This window comes from Prunus dulcis, chromosome 5 (genome assembly GCF_902201215.1).
Source record: "Prunus dulcis chromosome 5, ALMONDv2, whole genome shotgun sequence".
Lineage (NCBI taxonomy): Eukaryota > Viridiplantae > Streptophyta > Magnoliopsida > Rosales > Rosaceae > Prunus > Prunus dulcis.
In genome coordinates this window covers 5539914-5555806 of record NC_047654.1, presented here as the reverse complement: position 1 = coordinate 5555806, position 15893 = coordinate 5539914, and the positions used below count along the sequence as shown (strand labels likewise).

The 15893-nt window shown below is 36.1% G+C and overlaps 2 protein-coding genes, 1 non-coding gene and 1 pseudogene across 3 annotated transcripts; all 4 read right to left on the bottom strand.

Moving 5' to 3' along the window:
* Positions 1-3010: 3010 nt before the first annotated feature.
* On the bottom strand, positions 3011-4293 carry LOC117628890 (annotated as a pseudogene).
* Positions 4294-6559: 2266 nt separating this feature from the next.
* LOC117627183 lies at positions 6560-7504 on the bottom strand. The gene is made up of 2 exons (XM_034359128.1): positions 7093-7504; positions 6560-6898 (listed from the first exon to the last, which is right to left on the bottom strand). Exons 1-2 carry the CDS (start codon positions 7430-7432, stop codon positions 6882-6884), a joined length of 357 nt encoding a protein of 118 aa, XP_034215019.1. The 5' UTR covers positions 7433-7504; the 3' UTR covers positions 6560-6881.
* Positions 7505-9357: 1853 nt separating this feature from the next.
* On the bottom strand, positions 9358-9429 carry TRNAG-UCC. Its single transcript has one exon. It is a non-coding gene; the product is annotated as a tRNA-Gly (tRNA).
* A 2288-nt stretch (positions 9430-11717) lies between these two features.
* On the bottom strand, positions 11718-15652 carry LOC117627182 (serine/threonine-protein kinase SAPK3-like). The gene is made up of 9 exons (XM_034359127.1): positions 14916-15652; positions 13827-13901; positions 13472-13573; positions 13296-13349; positions 13096-13188; positions 12897-12989; positions 12638-12742; positions 12429-12527; positions 11718-12210 (listed from the first exon to the last, which is right to left on the bottom strand). Exons 1-9 carry the CDS (start codon positions 15036-15038, stop codon positions 11935-11937), a joined length of 1020 nt encoding a protein of 339 aa, XP_034215018.1. The 5' UTR covers positions 15039-15652; the 3' UTR covers positions 11718-11934.
* Between the last annotated feature and the right edge of the window lie 241 nt (positions 15653-15893).

The following is a 15893-nucleotide window of genomic DNA, read 5'->3' as shown; positions in this document are numbered from 1 at the left end:
AAACAAATTTATCCATTTGTAAAATGACTTTTAAGGACTTAGATAATAAATAAATATAAATTTTTTTTAAAACACCTATTCTCCTTCATCCATGTCAACCCCAACCCCTCCCTTCTCTCCCTTACCCCGACCAAACCCAAGTTCCAATAAAGCTTCAAAATTTCCAACTGGGTCCAATACAATTCCATCAGATTTCTCCTCAGCTTCTAAACCAAAGGACACAAGCTTTTTGTTTCATTTGCTCAGTTAGCTCTTCGTCTTCTTTCTAATTCTAGCATTTCTCTCCGTCATTGTTTTCGTTTAGCGGAGAGACGATGAACATTGAGAGCAATTTTCTTTATTTATTGTATTTTTAATAATACTTTACAGAGGATCCCACGCGTTTTGATTGACAGAGGTTGAAGGTTTGAAGCATGTTTTGAATGAAAGTAAGGAGAATTTACTTGAATGAATAATTCAAGGATATTTTAGGAATAATGGTGGGTGTAAAAATAGAATTGTGTTTTTTCAAATTTACATGATGGATGGGATCATAAGACTGGTGGGTGGAAATAGTAGCACTCTTTTTTTTTGAGTGCTGCTATTTCCACCCACCTGTCCTATTTTTCCACCCACCTCATCTTTAAATTTTTAAAGACAAATTTAACCATATTGTAAAATGACTTAAAAGGACTTAAGGAAAAAGAAAGAGAAAAAAAAAAATGAGACTCTGATTCTTGGACTTTGATTTTTTTTTTCTCCTTAAACAAATTAAAAAATTGAAAATCTGGGGATGAATCAATAATTCTACGATTTCGGCTCTGTTGATTACACAAAGAACATTCCTTACAAAATCAGTTTGGCCGAGGATTCTTTGAGGCATGAGAAGGTGAAGAAGACTTTGGGGGGTTAATGGGTCGTTGGTTTTTGAGGAATGCAGTGATTTGGTGGGGGATATTTTGCATGAAGATGTGATGAAGAGTGTGAAATACATGGTGGAATATTTGATGAAGAAGAACAAGGTCTTGCTGTACCATGGGAAGTTTGATTTGAGAGATGGTGTGGTTTCCATTGAGGCAGAGAGAGATGTATAGTAAAGATGAGAGACCGAGAGAGATGGAAAATAAGATATAGCAAAAAATGAGAGAGAGATGTGTGGGCCTTCAGAGAGAGAGAGAAGACATGAGCAGAAAGGATAAAAGGAGAGAGGAAATGAGTAATAATTAAAAGGGTATTTTAGGAATATTTGTGGGTGGAAAAATAGGATTGTGTTTTTTAAAATTTATACGGTGGATGGGAAGATTTTGCATGAAGATGTGATGAAGAGTGTGAAATACATGGTGGAATATTTGATGAAGAAGAACAAGGTCTTGCTGTACCATGGGAAGTTTGATTTGAGAGATGGTGTGGTTTCCATTGAGGCAGAGAGAGATGTATAGTAAACATGAGAGACCGAGAGAGATGGAAAATAAGATATAGCAAAAAATGAGAGAGAGATGTGTGGGCCGTCAGAGAGAGAGAGAAGACATGAGCAGATAGGATAAAAGGAGAGAGGAAATGAGTACTAATTAAAAGGATATTTTAGGATTAGGAATATTGGTGGGTGGAAAAATAGGATTGTGTTTTTTAAAATTTATATGGTGGGTGAGAAGATAAGGTGGGTGGGAAAATAGGACAAGTGAGTGGAAATAGCAGTACTTTTTTTTTTTTTTTGTCTTCACATTTTTAAATGTTTGGTATTGTTTAAAAAAATTATAAAAAATTCTGGGTCATGACTGTTGAAGGTCAGACCCTTGAAACCCATTCTTTTTTTTTTTAATTGCTTTTGTTGGCTTTATTTTTTATTTTTTAAATAGTAGTTTAATTAAATTAAACAATATATGGTTGTGGAATGTATGAGTATTGTACCATAGTTTTTTTCAAAATAATAAAATATGAAGGACCCTAAAATATAGTCATGCATGACTAGAAATGGAAAAATTTAGCCATGCACTATTCTTTAAAAAATTAATATTTTGAGAGGTTAAATTTTTAACCCTAAACTCTATTTAGTCTTACGACTGGAGATGGCATTATGTGTCGACAATGGACACTTAGCTGACCTGGGACATATTGCTTTCTCTTTGATGTTACTTTGCTTGGCTCGCTTTAAACTTACAACCACCGATGGAAGAAACCAAGAGAACCAAATTGTGGCATTCTCTCTCTCTCTCTCTCTCTCTCTCTCTCTCTCTCTCTCTCTCTCTCTCTCTCTCTCAACTTTGACTGGTGAGCCTCTAGCTCTTTGGACTTAGCTAGTCAAGTGTCTTGCCAATGCCAGCCACATCTATAATTTGAAGAAAAGGGCATAAGAGTAATCAGACCCAGAAAAAGCTTATCATTATATGCTTTTTTTTGTTTGTTTCCTCGCCTGCAGTTTTAGACAAAACTAACTTCATTTCCTCTGCACTGACCATGATTTGTAATTTTACACCGACGTAGCTGCTAGAAGAAACCAAGAGAATCAAATTGTGGCAACTGAATCAATTTGGACTATAATAAGACTCTATTGTGGACCTAGCTAGTCAAGTGTCTTGCACGTAGTTTCTAACAGAGTGGAGACGATGGGATCGGTCTATGGATTTTTCTTCCTTTTGTCGCATTTCGCTCAAAATATGTCAGCCACTCTTCAAGTTAATCAAATCATATTCATTATATTTTTCTGGACTGACAAAGAAATCAAGCCACTTGGTGCTTCTTAAATAAATCAAGACATTATTTTCAAAACAAATAAATCAATCAATCAACACAGGCAACATCAAATTTGACGTACAACCTAAAAAGCGGATCCAAATTCGTTATTGATTTGAGCTTATGTAAAAACCTAAGTTGTTTTAAACTTTATATAATTTAATTTTTCAATACGATCTAAATCCTAAACTCCCAACTCAAAATGTTGCCTTAGCAACAAAAAAATTAAAAGGCAAACGTGAATTGCTTAACCTATGACCAAAAAAACAAAAATAACTTGTTGTCTTCTGAAAACCTCATATCAGAATGGGTCTTGGTTCTGTACACCAACAACAAACCATTCACCAGGAATTTGTGTCACCTTCCGGATAAATTTCCTGCTTGCCATGACACAATCATTGTAAATCACCCATTCTGGCTTAGGACCCAAGCAACTTGAGGGATGCAAGTGTACCTTATCATTTGCTGGTGTCAAGTAGTGTCCTTTAGTACCACTACCAGCTGTGTGTTTTAGGTGAGCCACTGTTTGAGCAAATTTTCGCACGGGAAAAATTCGCAAATAGATTCTTCGACCCTCGAATGTCCTTTTTTTTATCTCTTGGTTCATGTAAAACAAATCTAGGTCAATGGACCACACTCGGGGGTGTTGGCCAAAGACCCTCCAATGACTAAGTTAGCTCGATTGGATCTTGAGAAAGATATGACAATAGCTAAAGTGGAAAGAATTTTCTTTCACGAGGAGAGCCGAGTAGCTGGAGCCGTGTGTGGTGGCTGGAGCCATGTGAGATAGAATGAAGGGAGATGGAGACGGCAAGGGAGAGAGAGAGAGGGAGGAGTTTTAGTAGGGTTTTGGAATTCAAATTGAGTTTAGCATTACATCATATGTGTGATGTAGCCATGTATTTATAGTGATCCTTGTCGGTTAGGGTTTGAAGAATAATCCTTATTTAATTAGGATTGTTCTTACCCAAAAATAAGAGATTGGAATTAATTAAGGATATTCGGGGGAATCTCATTCTTGATTTAGGGAGATATTCTCATCTTAAATCAATTATAATTTTCCTAATTAAATAATTAGAGTAACTAATTAATCTATGGAATTTTCCTTTTTCATGTGTCACCCGCTCATTGTTCGCCTAAATATATGCTCCCACGCCATGCAAGGGATATCCAGTTAGCATGGCCCTTCTTATGCTCACGTAGTAGTCACGAACACGATCACTCGAATCAGTACCGCTAACTTGAGATCAAACTGAGCCATAATGTGCGCTAACCGCTAATGTTGTCCACAGCCTTCAATGCCCTGTGATTGACAAAGTTGTGATAGCACCAGGATGGATCCTCATTGTTTTGCTTGTAAGCATGATACACGTTCAGGAGTGTGAGGTGATCTCCATCGATATGAATAAACCTAGCTTTCACCTGCAATTCAGCAGCTTTTTTAGCCTCCCCTTTAGGACGTATAAAGGGATTGGGTACTGAAAGCATGGCTCAAATCGACAAAATATCGTTTGAACAATTGAGTTGAGGGCTCCCAAACGCTGCAAAACCTCTAATGCTTCCTCTGTTTGCAAGCGGATCCATCCTTATTTTCTTCAAAGTAAGAGCTGAGGATGCAAGTTTTGATCTCAAAATTTCTGGCTGTGTATGTGGTTAAAGATGGTTGTGGAAATTATTCTCAGTGTAAAGTCTGAAACATTTCTCGGGCTAGGTTCTTCCGGCATGGCCTGACCTCAGACATGCACTTGCCTTAGAAATTGGAGACACTAACAAAGATGCAACAGGGCCTTGTGGATTATAAACCTTTTGTACAGCCAATCTCGAGTCCAGTACATAAACAATTCGAAGCAGATCAATGAGACGTTCGACCCACAATCTAATACAGAAAATTTTGAAAGAAGAATGAGGAAGATGACGATGCCATCCACTGCATGGAATTTGCACTCATCAATGGAGACGGATTGAAATAAGACATCCCTGTAAACTCTAATGTCTTCCTATCTGTATCATATTCTAGATAGCATATACACTCATGTGTTAAATGAAGATTATCTCTACTAATCACTGAAGTCGGATTCAATTGAAAATATATATAATATCACATCTCTATGTTGGCTGAACAATAGGAAATATGAATTTGAAGATAATAATAATGCTCAACAGAATTGTAATAATCAAATATAATAACAAATTTACATGAAATCAATGTAAATCAACAAACACAAATAGAAATACTAACAACTTTAGCGATTGAGGCTTGCTAGAATTGCAATGTCCTAAAGACAGATCTCGCCCATGCCCTTGCGCTTGCAGTTCTATAGGCGTCCATCTCCCAGAATTCAACAATCGATAATTCTAAATTGAAGCATTTCAATTTAAGACTCTGACGAACCATTTATATATTTGTACTCTCAAGACTAGACTTAGAATTGATCAAAAGAGTAAAACTAGAGCACTGAGGAATATCCTCCATCCTACGAAATTATATTCATTCGAGAGTATATGTTTTCAAAAAGTCCTCCATACATTTTGTTGGGACTTACTAAGTAATTTGCCAACTCTTTGGTAGACTTCCCCCACATTTAAGGTATTTGTAGAGTCTTTAACCTTTCTATACCTTAAAATAAAAGTAAATCATCCCTTTTAAAGAGCAAATTACTTTTCCATTCTTACACAAATATGAGATAACAAAAATAGTTAAGCCACCCCCACAATTCTCTTACAATTGTGCTTTCTATATTAAACTACCAATGAATTTTCATACCTTAAGAACTTTGCAAATTACATCTGGTGCAATTTTGCAAGACCCCCCACAATTTTGATTTCTCATTATTTCCATTTAATGGAAATTGTGATGGATTCCTTCATACAATCCATTGTAGTTTAAAGCTTCACAATTAGAAACCTAAATCCTTTAAAAATAGCCCCCACATTTCAGTTATTATCTTACCAAGACAGAAATATATATAAACAAACTTTCAAAATGATTTTATACTGATCACGTGCCGTGCATAGAAAATTCTTTGAGAAAGTCTGAAATTCTCAAAGTGATCTTCTGCCGATCAAGTGTTGCACATGCATATGTACAAAATAGTTAACTTGTTCAACAAGATGGGACCACATGCCCTCATCCTCAAAGTCAATTTGAAAGTGATCACATCAAATATGCTATTATGTATATTGAATACACATACACATCATTTAGCATAACAACCAGCCCCCACCAAAATGTAATTTTCAACAGAAAATCACAGATTCTGCTATAGTATGACACCGCTCACTTGTTATGCTCGTGTGGTTGGGTGACTTGGTTGAAAGGTCATGCTCAATTTCAATCGCAGCAATACTTAATGAGATACTTTCAAAATGAACTAGTTCATATTCCGAACAATAGGAAATATGAATTTAAATATAATAATAATTCTTAACAGAATCGTAATAATCAAATACAATAACAAATTTACATGAAATTAATGTAAATCAACAAACACAAATAGAAATACTGACAACTTTAGCGATTGAGGCTTGCAAGAATTGCAACGTCCTGAAGACAGATTTCACTATTGTTCTTGTGCTAGCAATTCTATAGGCATTCATCTCCCAGGATTCAACAATCGATAATCTTAAATTAAAGCACTTCAATTTAAGACTCTGACAAACCAATTATATATTTGTACTCTCAAGACTAGACTCATAATTGATCAAAAGAGTAAAACTAGAGCAGTGGGGAATACTCTAGTTTTCCACGGGTAAGAACTAGTTGGATAGCCATACAACATGGGTTTTATATAATTAACCCAAGTGAATTTTGGAATAATAACAGTGGATGTTCACTAAATGACGCCACTTATGCAAAGGAAAGATGCAACTGCACTTAGTTCAATTGTATCGGATACAACCTTTCATACTTAAACAAAACAATTATTTTCATTCACACAAAAAGTAAAGGGATTCAATTGAAAACCGTCTGTTAATCTAACAACACGACGGACATCAATTGATCATCATGATGTTCTTGAATTAAAACACAGGGCCGGTATCTGTTTATTTAACTTTATTACTACAACCTAACAGAGAGAAGGTTGTCAGACCAGTCGTAGGAAACTATATCTTCAATTTATTTGTTGCCGGAAAAGGCAGCAATTATTGTTGAGGCAAGCTGAGCCCAACGATCATGGAGTGGTGATGCCTGCAATTAAAACATGAACAGAAAAGGAACTTGAGTTTATTACAAATTAAAACATGATAATCCACAAATAGCAAGCATAAAACTGCCCTGATCTAATAGCTAGAGCTTAGCTTAGGTACGCTATATACTCTGTTTGTATCAAGCTTACAAGATAAACAAGATTTTAATTGAACCGGAGAGAGAGAGGTTCTTACTCCCGCACTTGAAGTGGCGAGGCACCCTCCTACCACACCCTTCAATGAGGCGGACGGCGCGGTTGATGTCGTGAATGGTGGCTGCAACCTTGGGGGTGATGACAGGGCATATGCATTCAGTATGGCTGACCCTTGCGCGTTCGCAACACTGTGGCGTTGGAAGCTTACCAAACACCACCGGCATGCATGCAGTAACCGCAAGCGCCCTCTCCTCATGGCACTGGGCAGCACTTGGGGCTGCACCACCCATTTTGATCACCTCCCCCATGCCAAGAACAACCACAAGAACTAATAAGAGCCCGAAAGCCGGTGACGACGACGATGGCCTTCTTCCCTTCATGGTCTCTTCTCTCTTTAGTTCTCTACTAGCAGAGGGTTTTGGGGCACAGATAGACAGCAAGCTAGCTTGTGCACTTATATAAGGAAGTGGTTTTTTGTGTGTGGAGGGGGTGGGGGACGGCTGTTTTTTTTTTTTTTTTGGGGTCAATGGACGGCTGTTGTTTATGTTGAATATTTCAAATCGCTTTTTGGTTTTGTTTTGACTTTAATTGGCTTATTGGTGGACTGGTAACATGGAAATGTCCTTTGGCTTTCAAATAATAATATCATTGAAAACACTTGGATGTTGACATACTTGACATTCTCCATCATATTTAGGTGGAAATCTGCTTGGAAGATAACTTTACATGCTTGACAATAAAGTGACAATTTTATTTGACATACTGGACAAAAATAACTCATTAAAACACAAACGAATAATTTCAATGCACTCATTGCAACGAAGGAGCTAAGTATTTTCCATATTTATACCTGTAATTGAGCAAGTCTCCAAATTGACCACATTATAATTATTGTAGAATTGAATGAAATGATGAGATCATGTAATTTCCAAGCAATTAATTTGCTGAAGGCTCGGAGATAATTGGAGAGAAGTGTATTAAGACTGAATAGAACATGTCAAATGTGTGAAAAAGGGTATGGAACATGTCCATGTATCATGTTTTTTATTTATAGTAAATTTAGGTTTTAGCCACAAAAAAAAAACTTTCACTTTTGAAAAAAGCCAAAACTTTTTCAAAAAAGACAGAAAAACCTCTCAACTTTCAAACCAAATAGATGCAAACGTAAAGGATTCCTTAGGAAATCCAAAAATAAATAAGGACAATTTTGTCCATTTTGGCTTTTTTAAAAAAATTTCTCTCTCCTTTGGCCTTTTCCAAAGTCTCCCTTCTTATTTTTTTTGGTTGAAAATCCATCTATCATGTTTTTTTTTTTGGTTGAAAATCCATGTAACATGTTGTTTTCTCTTTCATGTTTACTTTGATTCGTTCTAACCAAGAGAATCACATTGTGGCATGTCTCTGTTTTCTCTATGGCACCAAGCCTCTATTTTGGACAGGTCAAGCCCTAACGCTGCGGTGCGCTCCAGTCTAATGCAAAGCTCTTTAAGAAATTCATTTCATTGCGTGGAAATTAACCCACACAATCCGTGTAATAATTAGTTCATTGCATTTGAAAAAACAAAGTAAATTTAGGTTTTAGCCACAAAAAAACTTTCACTTTTGGAAAAAGCCAAAGCTTTTTCAAAAAAGACAAAAACATCTTAACTTTCAAATCAAAGACATGCAAATGTAAAGGATGCCTTAGGAAATCCAAAAATAAATAAGGGCAATTTTGTCCATTTTGGCTTCTTTTAAAAAATTTATCTCTCCTTTGAGTTTTTCCAAAGTCTCCCTTTGAACAATTCCTTATACAAAGTCATTCAATCAATCACGCGTAATAAATAAAAGGAAAAAAATTATAACCTAATTTTGTAAAAATTTCTCATTTCTCATTTCTCATCTTATATATGATTGAAAGTCATGAAATTAAATTCTCATACAAAGTCATTCAATCAATTACGTGTAATAAATAAAAGAACAAAAATATTATAACCCAAGGCTTATATATGATTGAAAGTCATAATATTAAATTCTCATACAAAGTCATTCCCCACCAACACCCTATCAAAGTAAATTTAGATTTTAACCACAAAAAAACTTTTACTTTTAGAAAAAGCTAAAACTTTTTCAAAAAAGACAGAAAAATCTCTCAACTTTCAAACTAAAGACATGCAAATGTAAAAGATTCCTTAGAAAATTCAAAAATAAATCAGAACAATTTTGTCCATTTTGACTTCTTTTAAAAAACTTCTCTCTCCTTTGGCATTTTCTAAAAATATATGTATGTTTGTTATTTGTGCCGAAGGACAAAAAGAATATTTTATGCGTCTGCCGGGAGTCGAACCCGGGTCTATTGCTTGGAAGGCAATTATCCTAACCGTTGGACTACAAACGCTATTGATTAGAGAACTTCCAATAAAGGTATATATTCATTGAAAATTGGGGCAGTAAAAGATTCTCGTAATTACAAGCCCCACATAGTGATGGGTAGCCCCTACATGTACGACAGCGGAGTCAAGTCTCTTATAGATACTTATCCTTTACGCCAACCACCCCACTATACCTACTCTACTCATCTCAACCCGATTTTTGAGTCTTCCACCACTTTGAAAGAAACAAGGCTCCAATTTAGTTTTTGTACTCATGCCTAATTTCAAACATCAATTCATTAGATTATAGAACCATCTATAACAGTTTCAAAGACAGAGACTTCAAACCCTACTTTTGGCCACCATCTCCCCAAACTCTGCTCCTAACAGTTTATACAAGCAATGCCAGGGAGGAGGAAAATCTAAGCGTACGGGTAACTTTGCTCTTAATCACTTGAGCTGCAAGTCCCTTGTTTCTCATAATTGAATTTAGGAGGTATGAAGCAAATAGCTAGATCGGTACCATGAGGAGAGAAACCTCAAACCATGTGAGAGCGTACCACGGGACTTTTCAGTAGATTTCGCTCATAATATTGTAGGCTTGAAACTGAAAGACCTATTAGCCTAATTTTTTTTTCCTTCAAAACTGAACTCCCTTTTTATGCATGTGCCAAACTACCTAGAAATGAGAACAAATACTTGTACCAACATTTATTTCACAAGTCTGGTTGATTGTACAAAAGCATTATCAATGCACTCCATAGATAATGGAGGAAAACTTTCCATATCAGTCGGTTTGTAACTTTAGTTTGTAGAGTTTCACAAAAATAGTAGTTTATTTATAATGTTTATAATAAAAAATATCTGCTTGTGAGTCTCAAGTAAAAGAGATTTACCGGCCAAAGAATAGGTGAAAACAGATTTTACCTTTTCACCATGACAGATGTCTATAGGCTCAGATTTACAATCATATGATTAGAGCATTTCCAGCAGTTAGCCCCTTGTCATGGCAATGGGAGTCCTAGGGCAACTACTATTCATGTAAATAGTGGCTGCCCTAGCCCCTCCAGCAAAGTGTGTTTCCAACAGTTGCCCTTTGCCATGGCAAATACTATTCATTTTTTTTGTTTTTTTCACAACGTTGTTTACTTAAACAATTAATTTGGATAATATTTTCGGATAAGATTTTATTTTATTAGTTGTATTTTATTTTATTACTTGTATTGGTTGGTATTTATAGAAAAAAAAAATGTATGAGGATTTGGTGTTAAAAGTGAAGAGTATTGGTTGGTATTTATAAACACTGGCGGACCTAGAATTTTTTTAGCGGAGGTGCAATATTGACTAAGTATGAAAAATGGTTTTTCGGAATAATCATTTTCTCAAGATAATTTTTGGCGGCTTTTATTCCTTACACATTAAATAAGAAAAATTGATTTTATGGGATTTTAGTATGAAGTATATATTGACTTAACGAGCCATCATTTTTAGCCTAAATCGTATTTTGCACTAAAACCGATTTTTCATATTTTGATTTGGTGGGAATTTGATTTTCTAGTATTCTTATTTGAATCTAAATGGGAGGTACTTCCTTATTTACATTGTAAATTTAAGTAAATGGAGTAATATAAAAATAAATGAAAGTAAAAGGACAAAGACATTTACTTAAAGAGTAATGCTATTTAGACACACAACATTGACAACCTTAACTGACCACCTTATGTGGCAACTGATGTGTCATGTCATGTCAATTAATGAATGTCGCCATGTCAATTAAAAAACAAATTAAAAAACCCTAGCATTCGTAGTGAATGGCCTCATGACAACATTCATTAATTGACATGGCATGACACATCAGTTGCCACATAAGGTGGTCAATGTTGTGTGTCCAAATAGCATTACTCTTACTTAAATGTTGAAAATGGAAATAAGGTATACAAAAGGGTTGTAATTTTTTGGTATTTTTTTCCCTTTTTTGTCATTTTTTTACTGCACAAAAATTTGATGCCTTGGATTGCTAGAAAAAATCTGATCGGAGAGCCCAGCGCGCGCCACATGGACGAGGACACTGTAGCGGCGTGTTCAAATTTTTTTTACTGTTTGAGAGCCCGCGCTCACGTCATGACGACGTCAGCACGCTGACTTCAACTCAGCCCACAGGCAGGAGCTCGGGCCAGCCCAGTTCGCTGGGTCCCACTCCTTGGAAGTGCTCTTAGTGTGGCACACAATGTCACATCTACTTTGGAATTTATTATGATTTTAAAGCCCTTTTGTATTCAAGATAGTTTTTTGTTAAAATACTAGATGTGTTAAATTATGCAGATAAGTACTTGAAGTACATAAAAAATCACATTAAGGATCAAAACATGTTCCGGTACAATCTAGATACAATGTAAAAATACCTCAATCCCCAGATCAATATGGTCAAATTATTTGTACAAATGTATATAGCATAAAGTCTACCATACAATGTGAACAACATCATAAATGTTCAAACAAAGTATTGCTTTGTGTAAACAAACTCCAAATGCTTATGGAGGGACTGCAAAGTCACCACTGACATCGACTTCGGAGTCCAAATCAGCCTCTACATCATCAGAGTCGGATGGCCCGGCAACAGCTAGGCCGCCTGCTTTGGATCCTTGCCCTGGTGTCCTTGCCTCATCTATGATCCTATTTATTTCTTCAATTCTCTGTAGTTGGTCTCGCTCCACTGCCGCATAGTTTGTTTTCTCAGCCTCAATGAGCTCTTTTGGCAGATTTTTCAGAAACCAAGGGTGCTGTTTTATCTCAGGAAGAGTGATCCTCTGCCATGAGGACATGGACAGGATTGTCAGTACATAATCTATATATAGTTAAGTCTTGAGATGGTGTTTCTATATCAGACAAAACAGAATTTGATTTTAGTAGCATCGGATACTGCATTTATAACATTGTTCATACTCATCTGCTTAGCTCCATGTATTGTTCTTGTGCCTCAAGTGAAAAAAGGAAACATAAGAAACTTATCAAGGAACTGGTTTACCTTGGAAGGGTTGGCAACAAAAATACGAGAAAGTAGCTGCTTGCAGCCTGCAGAAACACGTACATAGTCGGGTATGGAGTACTGAACACTCATAATTCTCTGTTTCAAAAATTGCAATAAATCAGTTGTTGTGGAATGGAAACCATAACCTTTTGCCCTAAAGATCACTATGTTCAACTACCATGTGTGCGGAATAAGATGAAGCTCACCTCGATGGTCTTACGAAAATTTCTAGGATCTTCAGGATCCTCAAAAGGATATGCTCCTACCAACATCACGTATAGCGTCACACCACAGGACCAAACATCCGCAATCTACCAAGTTGTACCAACTTAGAAAGCAAATAAAATGGATAAATTTATGCCTAATACATAGATGGTCAGACTACTAAGTCCAACATAAAGTAAAATGCGAGAACATGATTGAACTTGTGAGACTGGCCTGGAAAACAATATGGAAACTAGATACCTTTCCATCATATTCCTTCCGTGATAGAACCTCTGGAGCAATGTATGCAGGCGTTCCAACTGTTGATTTTGGTTGTGAGTGCAACAGAGCAGACTGCAAGGTAGTAAATAAACATGAACATATATTGGACAACAGATCACCAAAATAATTTTCATGGACTCAACAAAATAAAGTCTTATTCAACAAGAAAATCATAAACCTTGGAATATCCAAAGTCGCATATTTTAAGACGTGGTGTTGCACTTCCATCTAAGAGTGTATTTTCCAGTTTCAGATCCCTGTGACAAATTTCCTGTGGTAAAATTACTGGCAAATGTAAGAAAATAAACAGTAAACAGGAAAGCATTGATAATAAAAGTGCTTTTTTTTTCTTTTTCTGTTTTTCAAATATAAACATACCATGGAATGACAGTAGCTGACTCCAGATATCAGCTGCTGGAAGAAAAATCTTGCCTGCCATGAAGAGGAATTACCATCAAACACAGTCATGGACTGGCTGCTTACAAATAATTTCCATATGCAGAAAAACTAAAGGACTTTCAATTAAACATGCTAAATAACCTAAACAAGCTAACCTCATCTTCGCTAAATCTACCAGCACTGCAGATCCTCTCAAAAAGTTCACCACCAGCTGCATATTCCATGACAATGGCTAAATGACTTGGAGTCAGCAAGACCTGCAGGAAAAATTGATGCTTTAAGCATTCTTTCGTTCATATAAAACTCAAAAATTCCTCATCATAGCTCTTTTGCGCCACTTCCACTTGAAATTAACATCTTAGAGTTATCTTCACATTGGCCAAAATTAGCATAACATGATGACATGTCGAAAGGAAAAGAAAAAAAGAACAAAGAAATGCCTACACACATACACACACCCCAATAGTGCATGAAACATACACAATACTGTTAATGAAAGATTGTGAATACCTCTTTGAACCTGACAATATTTGGATGCCTCAGGGACCTGTGATTTATGATTTCCCTCTGAACATTCTCATCAATCTGAAATCCAAAGAGCCAAAACAGAATTGATGTCCATATCCATACCAAAATCACATATACATCCATTACAGGGTAATGAGAAGAAAAATGTCAAGAACGATATCAAATGAATATAAAATATTGAAAATACACGTGCAGGATAAAATATATGCCTTAATATGTATGTAATCAAGCCCTAATTTAATATCCAACTTTAGTTAACAATAAAAAGGATGTAATTATAACCTCAGAAGTTATAATGATATAACAAGCAAGCAATCACGTTCAATGTCCAAGAAAATTTGAGGCAAAACTCTGCATGATTGTTAATATAACCGAAAATTAGACACAAGCTAAATGTATGAATGTGAACATTGTATATGCCAAAAAAACAGAACATCAAGTTTTTCTTTTTTACACAACTGAAACTTCGAGAACAGCATTGGTTATTGCAGATATGAGATTCAAGATCTGCTTTTCCAGATAAAAGCATATAGAGAAGAAGGTCGGCGTCGTAAAACGGATTGTCTTAGCAAAACTTATAATTATATATTCAGCCGCTGGAATTAGAAAGAACTTAGCATCACAAATTCACAACCAAATAAAAAGCAGAACAAACAAGAGCTAATCAAATGAGAGGTCAACTCGGCCTCTCTTCCAAATCTATGAGCCCAACACCTCTGCTTCTCCAACTCAAAAATCAGTTCAACTAATACCCACAAGATACTCATTATGTTCAGCTCAATAAATATTAGAGCTCACTCACACCAAGAGTTTTGAGGATGAATGAGAAACCAAGAAAACAACCTCTCCCCAAACACTAGCATGCCATTTTAAATGAAAAACAGAACTTCAAACAAAACCCAGTAAAGCTTTCAAAAAGTAGATAGAAAATTTCAATTCCCGACTCTCAAATCATCCAAAGAGCATAAGATACATCAGAAACCATGCAACCCTTAGTAGAAACATTTCCAGAATTCCATACATTAGTCAATCAATAAATTAGAGGAAATAAAACAAAAGAAAATCAATTACCTTCTTTCCCCTTTCTATGTATTTGACTGCAACAAGCTCCTTGGTCTTCTTATCTCTGACCAGCCTTGCCACTCCAAAATTCCCAGAACCAAGATCCTTCATTGCCTCATACCTCTCCTCCATCCCAACCCAACTCACCAAACAAGAAATGAAGCACAAAATATCTCCAGCAGAGAGAGAGAGAGAGAGAGAAGAAACCCAAAATGAAAAAAAATATAGCTTCAGGTGGAGATAAGAAAGAAGACCCAGATCAGAAAATTGAGAGAGATTGTTTCAAAGCGAGAAGACCACGCGTCAAAAAGAGCAAGGAGCTGCTACAAAATAACAAGGCAAACCTCAAACCAACCCAACCCTTCCCGTTTGGTCCAAAAAGTCTTCAAACCAAGCAACTGAATTTAATTTTAAATGGCGCAACAAGTCATTGTTTATAGTAAAAGAAACAAGAAGAAGAAGAAAATATCAAAATGGATTATTTTGAAAGATATGAAGAAATCCAAGAGAGTGATTTGTTTTTATGAGAGAATTAAAAGACACGTATTGACATACAAGAGGTCCCTTCTAAGTGTCGCTCATCAACATTACGAACTTTGACTCTGACACTGTAAAGCTTTCCTTCCATGTGTTTTATGTTTGTGAAGAAGGTGAGGGGTGCGTAGGTTTAAGCTCTTACTTCAACTTCAAAGTACCCAGCTGGGCGCAGGTTAAGTTACTTTCAGTGTCCCACACTGTGTCCAAGTGTCGGGGTGGTGGGGTTATCGTGCGCCGCCGCGTGGGTCCCAGGAAAGTGTAAATGTATGTCTGGGAGTTACGTTAGTTGAAGAAGACTCTAAGGGAAGGTTTCAAGGTTGGTTGTCGTTTGTATTAAAAAGAATATTATCCAATCATAAGTCTGCCGACGTCGAGAAATTTGAAACTGTGCGCTGCTTCTACCATCTGTTTACTGTTAAATTAAGCTACTGCGACTATTTGAACCTATTA

Excerpts from the sequence above, each read along its gene's own strand:
- LOC117627183 (XM_034359128.1), bottom strand. The coding sequence starts at position 7,432 with ATGAAGGGAAGAAGGCCATCGTCGTCGTCACCGGCTTTCGGGCTCTTA.
- LOC117627182 (XM_034359127.1), bottom strand. The coding sequence starts at position 15,038 with ATGGAGGAGAGGTATGAGGCAATGAAGGATCTTGGTTCTGGGAATTTT. Across the intron at positions 13,350-13,471 it reads GTAGATTTAGCGAAGATGAG|GCAAGATTTTTCTTCCAGCA; the intron begins GTTAGCTTGTTT and ends TCTTCATGGCAG. Across the intron at positions 12,211-12,428 it reads TTGTTGCCAACCCTTCCAAG|AGGATCACTCTTCCTGAGAT; the intron begins GTAAACCAGTTC and ends TCCTCATGGCAG.